At 41.9% G+C, this 15,554-nt stretch overlaps 1 protein-coding gene across 6 annotated transcripts in view; it reads right to left on the bottom strand.

Annotated features, from left to right (window-relative positions):
- The window catches only part of esrrga (estrogen-related receptor gamma a), a 114,223-nt gene that overhangs the window by 70,793 nt on the left and 27,876 nt on the right, over positions 1–15,554 (bottom strand). For 4 of the 6 annotated variants that reach the window (XM_063477616.1, XM_063477597.1, XM_063477607.1 and 1 more), the window contains exon 1: positions 2,058–2,419. The exons of 1 other annotated variant lie outside the window; for it this stretch is intronic. In XM_063477616.1, coding sequence (XP_063333686.1) covers positions 2,058–2,113 — 56 coding nt within the window. In that variant the 5' untranslated portion in view covers positions 2,114–2,419. Of the gene's footprint in view, positions 1–2,053; positions 2,420–15,554 lie in introns of those variants that run through there. One more of the 6 variants, XM_063477626.1, reaches the window with a different exon arrangement.

Below are 15,554 nucleotides of genomic sequence, written 5' to 3' on the forward strand. Positions count from 1 at the left end.
CATCTCATTGCTAAATGTCTGTCAGGAAAGTGTGTTTTTCAGTGAGTGTATTGATGCTTGATGTCTAAACACAGTTTGCGCACTTCTTGTCCATTAAGAAGCAAATCCAGTTCAAAAGTTTTTGAAAAATTTGAATTCTCCGTCTTATTTTGATAAAAAAAAAAAATCAAGACTCTTACACCTGAGCCGTTACAGGTCCTTAAATTCCACCCCACTGTTTTGCAGTTGAAGGACCAACATAGAGAAAGCTTGTTCAGATGCAATCCACAGGGTTAAATCCTTGTAGTGTAAAGTGTCCTAAATTCAGATTTTGCTCTACTGGAAATTCAGTTATTCCCTCTAAAAAAGGAACTGAAATGATTGACTCTCTAAAAGCTTGATTGGTCATACTGCAATGATAATAAAATAATCATTTAAAAAAAACAATCCTGCACATATGAACATTTTAATTTGTTCTCTTTAAGCATTTACTTGTTCAGAAGGGGCAATTTCTCATATTTGCTTAAATGACATTTTAATTCAAACAGACTGAAAGTTAAAAGACAATTTTTTAAATAAAAAATATAATAAAAGAATACTTTAATGTAAAGTAGTGGTACAGTTTATCTCCGTTTATTCTCTTAAAAATGCCTCTATATTCAAAATGCTTTACAAGTGAGTGGGGCGTGTGTGTTTTAAAACAAATGATGAGAAAGATTGAAAGCAAATGAAAAATTGCCTATTTTCTTTAAAAATGTTACAGATACCGTTTTGGGAAATATTACAGTACAACATTTTGCATGAGCTTCTGCTCTGACTTTGTTCTTTCAGTTTCCCCACTTCCGACTCTCTAACGTAAAAAAAACCCCACCTAAATTGTGGCTTTGATTTAGTGTCACTCATTCAAATTTAGTTCTAAGTGGAAATGGGTTAAATCTAAGCATGTGTTTTAAATCTATACATATACATTTATATCTATATATCTATATATATATAGATATATATATATGACCATAAAATCTTTGCTTTATTTATGAGCTTTTCAAATTCGAAAAGGTGAATGCCAATAATTTTATACATACAGACAAAACAGGTCTGTCCGGCTACTGATTCACACACGCACAGTGTCGGAGGAATGTTTTATCTTGTCCTGTTTAAGAAAAGAGTTAAGCAAATACTGCTATACTTTAATCATTTGTTTGTTGGCTCTAATTTTGTTTTTTAAATAATTGTGCACACAATAATCTAATCAAGCAAACTGCTGTCCACTCTGCCAATCACTTAATCTACATTTTGCACATACATCTAAAAGAGCAAAGCACTGGCGAAAGGAGCAGCTCAGCAGCACTCGTGTGTTTGTGTGTGTGTGTGTGTGTGAGACAGAGTGTGTGTGACTGTCTCTAATTCCTGAGCGGGGCCACACGCTGAGCTGCCCGTCTGAAATTCTACCTCCTCTGGCATTTAAGAGCGCAGCTCTCCCCCTTTCCCTCTCCCTCCTCTCTTATGGGCCCTTTCCTACACGTTGCTCCTGTAACCTTAATGCCCTGTTATCTCGCGGATTCTCTGCTTGGATGAACACATACTTAAACCATACATGCATAAGTATAAACACATGCACAGGTACACACATGCAGACATGTACTGAGAAAGTTTGTCCCAAGAACAGCCTGACTTCAAGTAAAGTGTTTGTTGAAAACAGCGAAAGTGAAAATGGAGTAAACAATGTGTGTTTGCAGGCAGGTGTGTTGTGCGTATGTCTGACTTTCAGGTGAAGGGACAGAAATTTTGCTCCTCTGCCCACTAAGTAAGAACTGCTGTCCAGATACTGCAGCCACACACACACACACACACACACACACACACACACACACACACACACACACACACACAAAAAGACAAGAGTGAACGCGTGCTACCTGACAACAGAAACAACCTTGACACGGTGCCGGCCACCTCCGCTGCATACCAGCACATACACTCACTCACTGACTCACACAGTCACTTACAGTGGAAGACAATGGCAATGACAAGTTGGATGATCAATAAAAGGATAAGAGTAAAAGGTAAAATTTACCTACTCTTGTTCAGAGTGCATTAAAAAACACTCGGATAACGGGTGTCCTACCGAATCCATCGGCGATACCGGGTCATTGTCATGTCAACCTCCTCAGGGTAAATGGCAAGAAATTAAAAACAAAAAAAAATCAAAGTTTTTTTTTTATATCTCTCCTCTCTCTTCTTTTCTCTTCTTTCTCTGATCTTCCTCTCTTTCGGTCCTTCCTTCCACTTGGAGTGAGCAATACAATTACCGGGCTCTGCGCTGCCTGCACTGATCAGCTCTGCGTGTGTGCATAGAAGTGAGGGAGCATGTGTATGCAGTGTGTATGTGAGAGTGAGAGAGAGGGGGCTATAGGCACACACACAGCCAGCTAGTCAGGCAGTTGGGACAGAAAGCTGTGCTGCTGTCCTAATCAACGACTTAAAGCCCCGATAGCGGCTCATGAATATTAAGCAGCATTTTGCATATGTAGTCCCTCAGGTCCCAGTTGTGCTATGATTGGTGGGTGCTTCACCAATAGCTGCAGGGAGGGGCGGAGAAAGGGGTGGAGAAAAGAAGGGAGAGCGAGGAAGAGAGGGAGAGGAGCAGGTGGAGAGGGAGGGATCAGACAAAGAGCACGGAGGAAAAGAGAGAATGAGGGAATCAGGAAGGAAAGGAGGAAGCAGAGAGGAGAATGAGACAGGTGCGAGAAAGGTTTAAAGCAAGACAAGCTGCTCTCCTTTTACTTAATTTCTTTCTCTCTTTATCAATCCATCTCTCTGACCTTTTTTCACTGGTCTCTCACTACCCTGGTCACTCCTGCTCTCTGCATGCACCTGCATAGGTAAAATTACATTCTCACATAAACTGCAATGTTAAAAACTGACAATATATTTCTTTCTAACAATGTCAAAAAACGTTTTAAACCAAAAAGCTGACCCCTCTTTCAAATAAGGTCTAAACCACACAAGTTACACTTGTTATTATTACACACATGTTATTAGGATGTTTTAAGGACGCCGATACTGATTTGTGCTCAAACGGAAAACACAAAACTGACCTGATCAAATCCAGAGAAATGCAAGATCAAATAGTGTATGCTTGACCATGAACCCAAAGCCTGAATACTGTGTCACACCGTAAACACACAGGCACAGCGCAGCAGAACCCATCGCAGCCCAGCAGTAAAATATGAGATTATAGCAATTCCAGAGCGCTTGTCCTTTGTTGTGGAATGATTTGGGCATGATTGGAACAAGGTTTTCCCTGCTGCTTGCTGTTTTGTCAAGTTCACTTTCATCTCTACACCAGCAGGCTGTGTATTCCCAGTATTTCCGAGCACCTTGGAATGTGAGTATAGGTACTGCGACTGGGATTCTCCAGGAAAAATTAGCTCACCGCTTCTCAGTTTTAGAGCAAGGAGGAGACAGCAGAAAAGAGAAAAGGGAATGCAAGGAGAGCGGGAAGGGCCTTGTGAAAAGGGAAAAATCGGAACCCCGCAGGGACACTCCGAATGATACACGCGCTTTCTGTCTTCTTTCCTTTCTTTTTAACTAACGTCTTCCTCCTTTCGATTAGACTTTTTCAACACTTGGGTACCCCTGCACATGGGATGGCGGGGGAGAGAGAAGTGTAGCGTATACAGGGAGACACAGAGAATGGAATCGGAGGGGGTGGAGGGGGTGGTGGTGTTGTTGGTAGAGGGGGTGGGGGGTGCAAAGATGAAAGAGAGTGGTTGTGATTAGCAGCTTTGGAATAGTACAGATAATAAAATATTTCCTGAAACCAATCTCAGCTTTGATGTACATGTGTGTGTATGTGTGTGTAACTACTGCCTTTTCTTTCCCTGTTTTTCTTTGACAAACACAGAGTCCAATCATTAACATTTCAACTGCTTAACAGAAAAACTGTTACTAAAACATTGAAGTTAGCGCACTAAATATTCTTCATATTCTTCTTAGCGTAGTGTAGGATATGTGTATTGGTTTTGCTGATAAAGCATCTGTCTCAAGCTGCATGGAGAACTCAGTACCTGTTAGCCATAGTACTGTTCAGTTAAATGCCATTTTAAAGGTAATATGATTATAGCTCAATACATGTGTGTGATGTGGAGAATTTTTGACATTATTGTGCTGAAAGACCCTGTGAAACTGAGCTTAACTGCCTTCACATGGGCACAATCAGGGTCTTTACAAGAATAAATACATATTTAGAAGTTGTTTTGGAAGCCGACAAAGTAAAGATCCAGAGACCACATACAAAAACAAACACGCTCATAGTCACAGACTCCTTGCACAGATGTACCTTTGCCATTTACACAGAAGGATAGGAATTCAAATACATGTCTTTACAGATATATAGCTGTTAGGTTTGTGTACACACATACACATGCAGGCATACAAACATACACACAGTTATGATGTATCCAGAGGCTTATAAGCATCGACAAAGATGAGTGTGAATCAATGCTGCCGTCACTACTGTGCAAACAAATCCTTTACCAAAACCTCAGTGTCTAACACACTTGTGAATACACAAGTACACACACACACACACACACACACACACACACACACACACACACACACACACACAAAATCTCAGTTTCAGTGCAGAAAGTCCAAAATGTTCTGCCTAACACATTTATTTAAAATAAGAACTACAAATCATACATTGAATTAAACAATTAGAAGCCTGCGGGTTGTAAAATATCAACAAATGGCTATATAAATATTTGAAGAACAGTGTTTTGACGCACACAGAAATCATTAATATTTGTCAAAGATGAACTGGTTGTGTTTATGGAGGTGTAATTTTTAGTTAGTTTATGTTACAAAATATTCAATGATTCTTTAATTTATGCAGTTTGTGTGGAAAGTGATTTCTACTGACTGATAATTTAAGCACAAGCAGCAATGTGGTAAAACATAAGAACGCAGTCTAAGAATAAGCTTTCACTGTGCATGTGTGGTGAGTGATGCCTTACAAAGCTTTGCCTTTTATGTAAATACAGAAAAAAAATGTTATGGTGAACAATAACATCATGTCGTGCACACAATGCCACAAACAGAGCTGTATTCCTTAAAATTCATCAACTGGTGCACACACAAAAGGCCCATATGGTCCTAAAGCTTCTGAATCATCTTTGTAGAGACTATCACAAAATTCCTGTGATTTTGGTTGAACCCTAAAACAGCCGTTACTTTTTCTGTCTTTCTGCCTCACTCCTCTTTCCCTTCTCTGACCCCTATCCTCCCCACCCCCATAGACTATTGATTGACTCTCAGTCAGTGTGTGTATGTTGACAGTGACCCCTTTAGGCCACTTTTCTCTATAACTGGACAAACCATAAACATCTTAAACACAAACCTTTAACTCAAAAAGCCAAGGTGATACCTTGTGCATCCACGATGTGCGCATATGTGATTGCTGGTTAACAGACAATATTTCCATGCACAATGCTGCAGAAATATAACTGCATATAACAACATAAAAACAAAAAACATGCAACTCAGTCAAAGCACCGTGTAAAAACAGCATTTTATCATAATTAATAATTGTATGCATGTGTAAATAGCCTTGCTGGAATCACTTTGAAAGTCCATTTACAATGTAAAACCTATTGAGCTCAGTAACTGCTGGCATCTCACTCTTCTCTTGTCTGCCAGTGTGTGTAAATCTGTGTGTGGGTGTGTGTGTTTTGACCCTGCGGTGGCAGCCTGTTGACATCTATGGAAGAATTATCCATTGCAACTCTCGCTGACATCAATCAAACTACTCAATAGGCCACAGCAAGTTCATTCAGAGCCTTGTATTGTGAGCGGTTATATGTGTGTCTTTGCTGGTCAAAACAATCTTTAACAAATTCAAGACGTGGCCACTTAGGAAGCTGACCCCAGGCCACCCATCGACGCATGTGCCAGTCATGAACAAAGCACTAGACTGAGGCAACAACTGCAAACAAAGTACTTTCAACAATAATAAAACAGAGCATTTGTTCTTGATAATTAAAGAACATTTGCTGTTTTTATAAACATTTAAGCATTTAAGATAGGTTTAAGTAAGTACTACGAACAGGACAAACATTTGACATTTTAATGTTAAAATGAGAACTAAAAAGTTAAGCTGTACCAAAAGTGAAATGAAGCAATTTGGAAATTTCACACATTACTGAACTTTGCTTTTGTAGAAAAGAGGGGGGTGAGGCAGATGGAGGGAGTGAGAGTAAGAAATTGCACTTCACTTCAAGCCAACAGAGGGAGCTATGGACTCTGGTCAGTTTGCAGCCAACATCAGCACAAAGACTCACAACTCGTGTGTGCATGGCTGTTTGTAGGAATGTAGCTAAAAATATGCAAAATTAAGTCACAATATCATTCATCGTGAAAACCAACAAAAATAAACAAAAATATATAAAAGAACACAAGCTCTCAAAGATACACACACAATACAAAGCTACACCGCCAACAGGATCAGGGGAGATGGAGCTAAGTTATCTGATAGCTTTGTCAGCAGGTACAGCAGAACACAGTGTGGATATGGACATTTTGAACAAAGACCCCTGCCTGCTCCTCCAACCTGAACCCAGAGTAGAGCAAAAGGCAGGGAGCAATGAAGAGTGAGAAGGAGACAGGGAGAAAAACAGAGCAAGAGAAGCCAATAGGAAAAAGGGAGAGATCTGTAGACTTGAAAAGACATCTCTGCCACTAACGTGACTGATGGCTGTAATAGCAATGAAAGGGTTTGAAGTCACAAGGTGTTATTAGATAAACACAGAGTTTAAGCTGCAGTTCATTTTCAGGCTGTGTGAGTGTAAAACAGCAAAGGAAAAAACTTGCCCTCTGGGCAATATATTTTATGTATTATGTATTATAGGATATAATCCACTAGGATAATCAGAAAATAAAATATTGTAGTAGTCATAAAGAATTATTTTTTTTAAAAGAGTGATGAATATATTTGGGATTATTAATACAAAATAAATATCTAAAAAATGTTTTTTTTAAATATTTAAAAATGACCTCTATGATTGAGTCGTGTCATAGCAGCAATGCTTGTCTATGTAAACTAAATGGGCCCTAATTACTATGCTACATCTTACTTCCTGAATTGTACTTAACCTCAAATTAGTCATAACAGAGTTATCAAAGTCAACCTATTCCTGAATATGCAGTCAAGAAATAACAAACTACAAATTTCTTAACATTAAAGAGATTTCCTTGCTACAGTTATTGTAATAATATCTGCTCCGCACAAAGGCAGCAGAGAAGGTAGATGTACACAGACACATCAGAAGTTGGACGCGGAGAAATATGTAGCTGTCTTACATATTCAGTTCAAGTATTGGGTGTTAACTTTACAACCGACATGATCAGACCAAGTGAGTTTGACTGAGTTTTGGATTTCCACTGAGGTGGAGCTATTTGGTTTGGTCAAATAATCAACATTTTACAGGCCACAATCAACACTCCTACATAGCAGCCACATGCTGGCAAAACAAATAATTTGATGAAAATTAATTACCTGAAGAACTGAGTGAACTTTTCAAAAGTCATCGTTTTGGTTGCTAAATTATTTTGTGTGTTAAGGGAAGGAGCAGTGATGGCGATCGAGGCCAAGGAGAGAGCACCAGCTGCTGGGGAAAGCTGCTGGGTTTAGGGAGCTTTCTGGAGCCTGTCACCAAAAGCCTGTCTGGGTAACCTTTGGAGAAGGGTACATGAAAGTTACAAACACACACATGCACACACATGCATAAAACACACTAAAGCTTATGCAACCACACCAGCGTAGTGAAGTGCCATTGCAACACATACTACATATACAGTACAGCTAACAGATTTGTGTGGAAGTGTTCAGGCAGTTTCAAGAACACAAAAGACATGACACGTACAGCCTTCTCACTTGTTTGTATAGTTACACATGCCTACAAACTTAGGGCTTGTATACTGTGATTTATTTAGGACAGGCAGTCATATGACAGCCCCGTTATTCCGCACAAAGGTCAAGCAAGCTTCACACCTACAGTAGAAAGACAGGTTGGATTATAGCGTCAGGAAATGAATGTAAGTCATTGTAATGTCCTCTGAAGTCATGGAAACACAAATGCATGTGTGTGTGCAACAGAATGATATACACACAAAGAAAAAGATGTGCCAAAATATAAAAAGGAAGTATTACCAGCATTTACACACAGAGTCAGTACATGCATGCAGCTTACACGTCCTCTTTCTTCAAAGTTAAGTTAACATGGAGTGTACAATATTTTTTTCATAAAGATAAAAACATTCTAAAGAGGCTAGGTGAGTTGTGGTCATCATCCTGTCACTGGTAAGATTGGAGGATGGGTGGACACTATCTCATCACAGAGTGAAAAGGGTGACCTCGGCAAGTGAGAACAGACAAAAGGGGAAGACTTTGGACTAAACTGAGGCATAACTTTGTCAAACGTAAACAGACAGGGTGGGCATGACGAATATGTGTTATTGTCTCTCCCTGTGCACATATATTCCATTCAGTCAACATATACGTCTCCTGCTGTGATCTGTGAGCATACACAGTATCTTCCGAAGCCAAGCGAGACTTCCAGTTCAACTCATATTCTACATTTAAGATGCCTCCTGCACAAACAAGTGACATAATCTTTCTCTCTCCCAAATGAAAGCTAAATACAATCTTGCTATAAAGATCAATTGTATGTATTCATCCACATATTTCAGCCTCAGTTTCTTTGGAAAAAACATCCCTGGAATGTCAGAAAATTAAAATCAAAGGGCTATGTGAACTTTTCTTAATGCAGAAATTAGAAAAATAAAATAAAATGAAGGATATAGGCAGCCATATAGATGGTCAAACACAATAATAATAAACTGTTTATGCACCTAACAATCAAACATAAATATTTCAATAACTTTATTGCCTTGTTTTCTTACAAGTATTGACCTTATCATCTCTCCAAACCTCACTGCTACCCTCTCATTCTCTTTCTCTCCTCCATACCTCCTGAAATATCCTGAGGTTTTGATATATTCCCAGGGATAAATTAGAAGAGGGATGTAATTATATACAGAGTGAATTTTGCCTGGGTAAGAAAGCACTGGGAGTGTGCAAATGTGTGTGCGTACAGGTTTCTCGCTGCCTGCGTGTCTGTATAAAGCAGTGTTTTGTATTGAAATAGGTGACTTCGGAGAGGTGCGCTCCTTTAATTACGCCGCTCTCAAACAGAACATGAGTGGGCTATCCCACTGGGATTAGTTGTCTCTCAATGCAGTCTCTTTGTTAATGCAGCACACACATAACACACATGTACTTCGAGGCACAAATGTATGCCTGCCAAAAAAGACCATCTCGCCAATAGTTCCACACTCAATTTATTCAAACTGAGGTGTAAGCCAAGTGAATAATTCCACTACTAATAAAGACGGTAAGAGAGAGTGTGTACAGATGAGATGAAGGGGGAAAGGGGATAAAACAGCATAGAAGAGGGGGGAACAAAGGGTTGAGAGGAATGGTAAGCCTACAGAATAAATCTGATGTTCAAGGACAACAAAACATGAAAGCTAAGATCAACATCACTTGCAAGTTTCAAACTGGTGAGTGTGATTATTTGAAATGTTTTGTTTATGTATATTTGTTCATTGTAAGTATTGATATCCGGATTTAAATGCAAGTATGAAACTTTTCTTAAAAGGTTTTAGTCAAAATATACTCCAAAATATATTTAATTCAACACTAGATATTTCAGTTCATACGTGCACCTACCATTCATTGTTGGATATTTAATTATGTGTGTGAACTATGCTGTGCTGAACTGTCCCATCAACTCCAACTGGTTGGGACAAATAGCTGCCCCTCCCTGAGTCTGGTTCTGCCAAAAGTTTCTTCCTGTCAAAAGTTTTTCCTTTCCATGGTCACCTAGTAGTTGCTCAAAGGGAGTCGGCTGATTGTTGGGTGGTTTTCTCTCTATTATTGTAGGGTCTTTACATTAAAATATGAAGTACCTTGAGGAAAGTGATGTTGTGATTTGGCACTATATAAATAAAACTGATTTAAATTGAAAAGCTTCTGTTGAATTACAGCGTGCCCCTTAAATGTGCACTGTAATCTAAAAGTTTCATGCTAATGATGGCTAACGATACACAATTGCTGGTTAGTAATGCAGAAGTATGTAAGCTGTTTTGTGTCTGATAAAGAAGATGGTACAAAAAATGGAAGATTTGTACATTTTATCAACCTGAAAGGAGTTGTCTCTTAGACTGTATACTTGTAGAACACTTGGACACGTGACTGTTAATAGTCTTGCTCAAGTTGTTCAGGTTGTTCAAGTAGCTATGTTAACAGCTGCGTAAGTAAAATGTGTTTTTTCTAGCTGGTAACAGAGTTAAGCTTACAAGCCACAGGCCACTATGTCTGAATTTTCTGTCATGATAATGGACATCTGGCCAATATTCCAGATATACTGACCTGGTGGCCTGGCTGCCCCTGGGTGGATCCGGGACGGGCGTGAGGTTCTGGGGGCGCTCCGTCTCTGGGCTGGGGCCCTGGCCGGGCCTCAGGGGTTTGGGTCCTGGTTGGTGTGTTGCCGGGGTTGCGGGCGGGTGGGTGTATGGGGGCCCAGCCCTGGCGCAGGGTGCCGCCGTTGCATCGAGCCACCTGGGGGGCTCTTCAACTGGTGGGGGAGGATGTCACATCTTGCAGGAGCTTTCCTCTCCTCAGGAATTCTCTCTGCAGGAGGGGGAGATACAGGAGAGGTGGAGGAAGATCTCAGCCTGGGCGTCTATTGTCTTGTGTAGTCTGGAAGATGAGTGGATGATGGGGTGGGTGCAGTTTTCTCTGTGGTGGGGTCGGGTGGACTGTCCCGTGCTCTGTGGGGCCGGGCGGCGCTGCTGCACTGGGCCCCGGTCCGGATGGGCCTGGGCCCCCTTTCCCTGGCGGGTTGCGGAGTATGGGGGTGCCTACTGGGGTCAGCGGGGGAGCTGGTCCCATCTCCAGCTGCCTCCCTCTTCCCGCTCCACCACAATCACCCACACATGCAGGGCCTTGGGGTAGGGGTGTGTCACCAGGGTGCAGAGGAGGCATCCCCCCCCTCTGTCCCCTTCTGGCTGCCTCTGCCTCAATTTTATCTCACAACTTAGACATTCACATTACTCACACTCTCATTACACATACATATAGGATCTTGGGGGTGGGCACGCTACACGGAATCCAAATTACCATCAGGGTGTATAACCTCACCCCTGGCGTCGTTGCCCACCTCTCAATTTTAAATACACGTAGACATTGAGGGCTAGCAGGAGGGGCTATGCGCTTACCTGCTGCTCTGGCAGGTAGCTCCATGCCCTCCTGGGTTTTAAATGCACCTTAGAACACACATACATCAACACTACATATGAGCGGGCGGAGGGAGGTTTGGAGTCTTCTCACACCCCCGTTCTCTGCGGCCTGCTGGAGCGGGGGGGCTAGGAGGAGGAGTTGGCCGTCCGACTGGGGTCTAGAATGTGGGGCCTCCCTGCTGCTGCAGAGTCGGGGCGGTCTGCTTCTCTCCACCGCAGGGAAAAGGGTAACACCACCTGGGTCTGGGTGCAGTTTCCCCCTCCAGGGGCAAGGGTACCTAGACCCGGTTCTTAGAGTACGCTTGGGGAGTGTGATTGTGTGTACAGCGTCTCTTTATGTCTGTCTCCACGTTGGTTCAGTGTGGAGTAATTGCAATTGAGAGCATGAGGGTGGGAGTGGATGTTTGTATCTGTGTGTGCCTGTATGTCTGTGTCTATATGTCAGGTTGGGTATCAGACGACACCTCTCTGGGGACATCTCAGATCCTCCAAGGTTTGGAGGCCTATCTCCCCCCCACCACTTCCCCTGCCGGTGGCGGACGCCCCCAGACATCGGTGCGTTGGTGGTTCTTTGTGTCCGGGGGTGGGCGTCCAGGTACACACCGGCTCACTCCTTGGCGGCTGCTTATCGGGGCCTGGAGCCTGGGGCTCGCTCGGGCCACTTCGGAGGTGGGGTGCCCTCGGCCTCTCGGCCCGGGGCTCGGTCACTCTGGCGCAGCCGGCTGCCGGCGGAGCCCATGGGCACGTCACTGCAACCCCCCCTGGCCTCTGCTCCGCGGCTGCTGAGTGACCCCTCATCTGGGACTCTCCTCAGCTCTTTCTGGGACAGTGGCGCGGTTGCCCCTCTGTTGGTCTTCCTTGGTCTCTTGTGTTCTGGGGGCCTCTGGATGTCTGGAGTTTTGATCTCCTCCACACCTGCTTCATGCCCTGGAGGACGGGGCAGTGGCCCCCCACACCCTCTAGCAGATCATTACATGAAGGAATCTTTTAAAAAAAAAAAATCAAGCGCGTCCATGTCCACAGGTGGACACACGGGTGATCACACACACAAACTACACCCTTTTTGGCTCCTACCTCAAAGCACACTGTGCGCTGTCAATCTTACGTGCTGCACAACAATGTTTAACATTTAATATTTACTGCCATATTCCCATATATCATTGTGATGTTGTTTATTCTATTACTCTTGTTTTCTTCTGCTTGTTTTCTTTCTCAACAGGTGATCCAGGTGGTCAATATGTATTTTTTTTGTCTGCTTATTCTGTTGGTTTTTGTTTTTTTGCCCTTTTTCCCCGTCCTTCTTCCCAGCTGTTTTTCTTTCCCTCTTTCTTTCTCCCCTTTCTTTCCCCCAGTAAAGTCTGTCCCGCATACAACAAGTAAAAATAAAATAAACAATTAAAGGTGAATCAAATAGACCATTACGGCAAGGCTGGGATGGTCCATTTGGTAAAGTAAATCCGTTGGGCATCTTTCTTCGCCTTTAGACAATAATTCTAATGGCAAAAGATCCAAACGGGACAGGCAAAAAAAAAAAAAAAAAAAAAAAAAAAAAAAAAGTAGCTATGTTAACAGCTGCGTAAGTAAAATGTGTTTTTTCTAGCTGGTAACAGAGTTAAGCTTACAAGCCACAGGCCACTATGTCTGAATTTTCTGTCATGATAATGGACATCTGGCCAATATTCCAGATTAGTTCATGTGTAAGTGCAAATAAACAATGCTTCATAGGCTTCAGTCTCACAGGCTTATATACCTGTTAGCTACCATCTGGCAACCACTGGTTGGTACAGAAAATTGAATGTTCCCAGACTGTTTGCAAATGGTTGCTGGTTGTCGCTGTGAAATTGACTGCTCAAGCCCCATTTACATAGGCCTATACACCAGTTGGTAAGCCCTTGGTAACCACCGGTTGTAGGGGAAAGTGTGTATTCTGCTACCAGTTGGAAAATGGTTGGTGGAGGCTGTTGGTATTCATTGGTGTGAAACTGGCCACAAAGAGGTACAAGGTGCTTTGGTTACTAGCAGATTGCAGTGGTTGCCATCAGTTTGCATGGAAGACACCAACTTACCTGCAAACAGTCAAAAACTACTCACCAAGTGGTAGTGAAATTGTGAAAAGTGCGATGCAAATTGGAAACAGAGGATGCTCACCTTCAGAGTTAAAAAGTTGCAGTAAAATGTATTGGTTTGAGCGGTTGAAGAGGAACATTCTGTTCTTTTGTCTGCATTACACTTTTTCAAGTTTCACTGCAGCATGGAGTAAATGGAAAGTGTCTATAGAAAACTCAGCATCTTCCAAGCAAACTTTGGGAACCTGTGTAATCTGCTACTGACCAAAGCAATGACAACAAGGTTTTTGGTGGAGCACCCTCTTTGTGACCTCACTGACCTGCTGTCTACTTGCAAACAGGTTGAGAAATACACATTTTCCTTAGTCACTGGAGTTTGCCAAGGGTTGCCAACCACTCTCTAGGCCAGGGGTGTCGAACTCCAGGCCTCGAGGGCCAGTGTCCTGCAGGTTTTAGATATCACCCTGGGTCAACACACATGAATCAAATGATAAGTTCATTACCAGGCCTCTGGAGAACTTCAAGACATGTCAAGGAGGTAATTTAGCCATTTAAATCAGCTGTGTTGGATCAAGGACACATCTAAAACCTGCAGGACACCGGCCCTCGACACCTGGAGTTCGACACCTGTGCTCTAGGCCATAAATGTTTTTTGACACCAAAAAGTGTGAATTAAGAACCGAGGTCTGTTTCACAACTGTCGATGCAGATATGCACAATAATTACTTATTTGTAATATAAAACGTCCAAAACATTTTACCTATTGTATGCTTGCCTTGTTTAGTAGGGTTAGATTATTCAGTAATTCCCAAATGTCCATAGGTGTTAATGTGAGTGTGAATGGTTGTTTCTCTGTGTTAGCCCTGCAACAGACTGGCGACCTGTCCACGGTATACCGCGCCTCTTGCTCTAAAACTAAAGGTAAACTCCTTTGTCTTGGGGCACAGTACCAAAAGTGTAAGATGCTTTTTTGTACTGTGCCTTAACTTTATCTGTTGATTGGCTATACAAATAGTACTTGAAAATATTGATTGGCTCATGCATCTGAACAGCAAGATGAACATGATGAAAAGGGAAAGGAAAAGAAATAACATGAACCAATAATCTTTGAAGGCTTCCTGGTCAGGATAGTACAAAAATGTCTAAGATAAAGTTGCAGATTTAATTTTTTTTCTCATGTCAGCCTCAAATTAATCATCATGTGTATCTCTATTTGGATATACAGACTAATTCAACACTGAGTCACTAAGAAAAAAATGCTATGATAAACCAAGAATCAGTGTAAAATGTTAATTTCTACATTTCCTTTGTGATTCTTAATTGTTTTTAGAACTGCCGGTGGCTTTCTAACTATATTTAGTAAATTATACAGAGCATTCCTGCTCCATATTTGTCTGTTGTTGCTATTAGTAATTCAGATACTTGCTTGGTGCTACTGATTTTACTATCTACGCTGTACGATGGTAAAAAAGTAGTTGATTTGTGAAACTAGAGGGACGATAATACCGTATCCAAAGAGAAAAGAGGGCTACAGTGCAAGATACACAGAACATAAACACACTCCACTTCATCTGTGTCTGTGTCTAATGACGTGTGTGAGTAATTACTTTAAGCCCAATGTGTGCGGGTGTTTAAGTGTCTCTGCTCATGTATGTTTTTATCTAGGCTTTTGTCTATGTCTGTGCCTGCAATAAGTATGTTTAATGGTGTGTGTGAAAATAATCACTTAATCGCCGCTTACTCCATTTAAGAGGTGTGTGTGTGTGTGTGTGTGTGTGTGTGTGTCAGTTCAATGGTTTCACTGTAAAATAAGCTGAAAGATGAAGACATAAGTGGGAAGGCCTGGAGATGTAAAATAGTGAGAATGATTGCAGAGAGGAGGAAAAGAGAGGGATTTCAATGGGAGAAAAGAGAAAGGGAAGGAAAAAACAGAGGGACTGAGGGAGAACATAGGTAAAAAGCCCCCCCACACCCCCCTTTAGCTCACTCTCTCTAATTTTCCACAATAACCCTTCCTTCCAATGTTGCTCTCCAAACCGTCGGCCTGTGAATTTATAGTTGGCCCAATGATTGCTTCTCAGGCCATGATGGCTGTAAATTGCTTTGCCATTTGGTAAATGTTGGCAGTTAGAAGGTATACAA

This window comes from Pelmatolapia mariae, linkage group LG1, assembly GCF_036321145.2.
Source record: "Pelmatolapia mariae isolate MD_Pm_ZW linkage group LG1, Pm_UMD_F_2, whole genome shotgun sequence".
Classification (NCBI taxonomy): domain Eukaryota; kingdom Metazoa; phylum Chordata; class Actinopteri; order Cichliformes; family Cichlidae; genus Pelmatolapia; species Pelmatolapia mariae.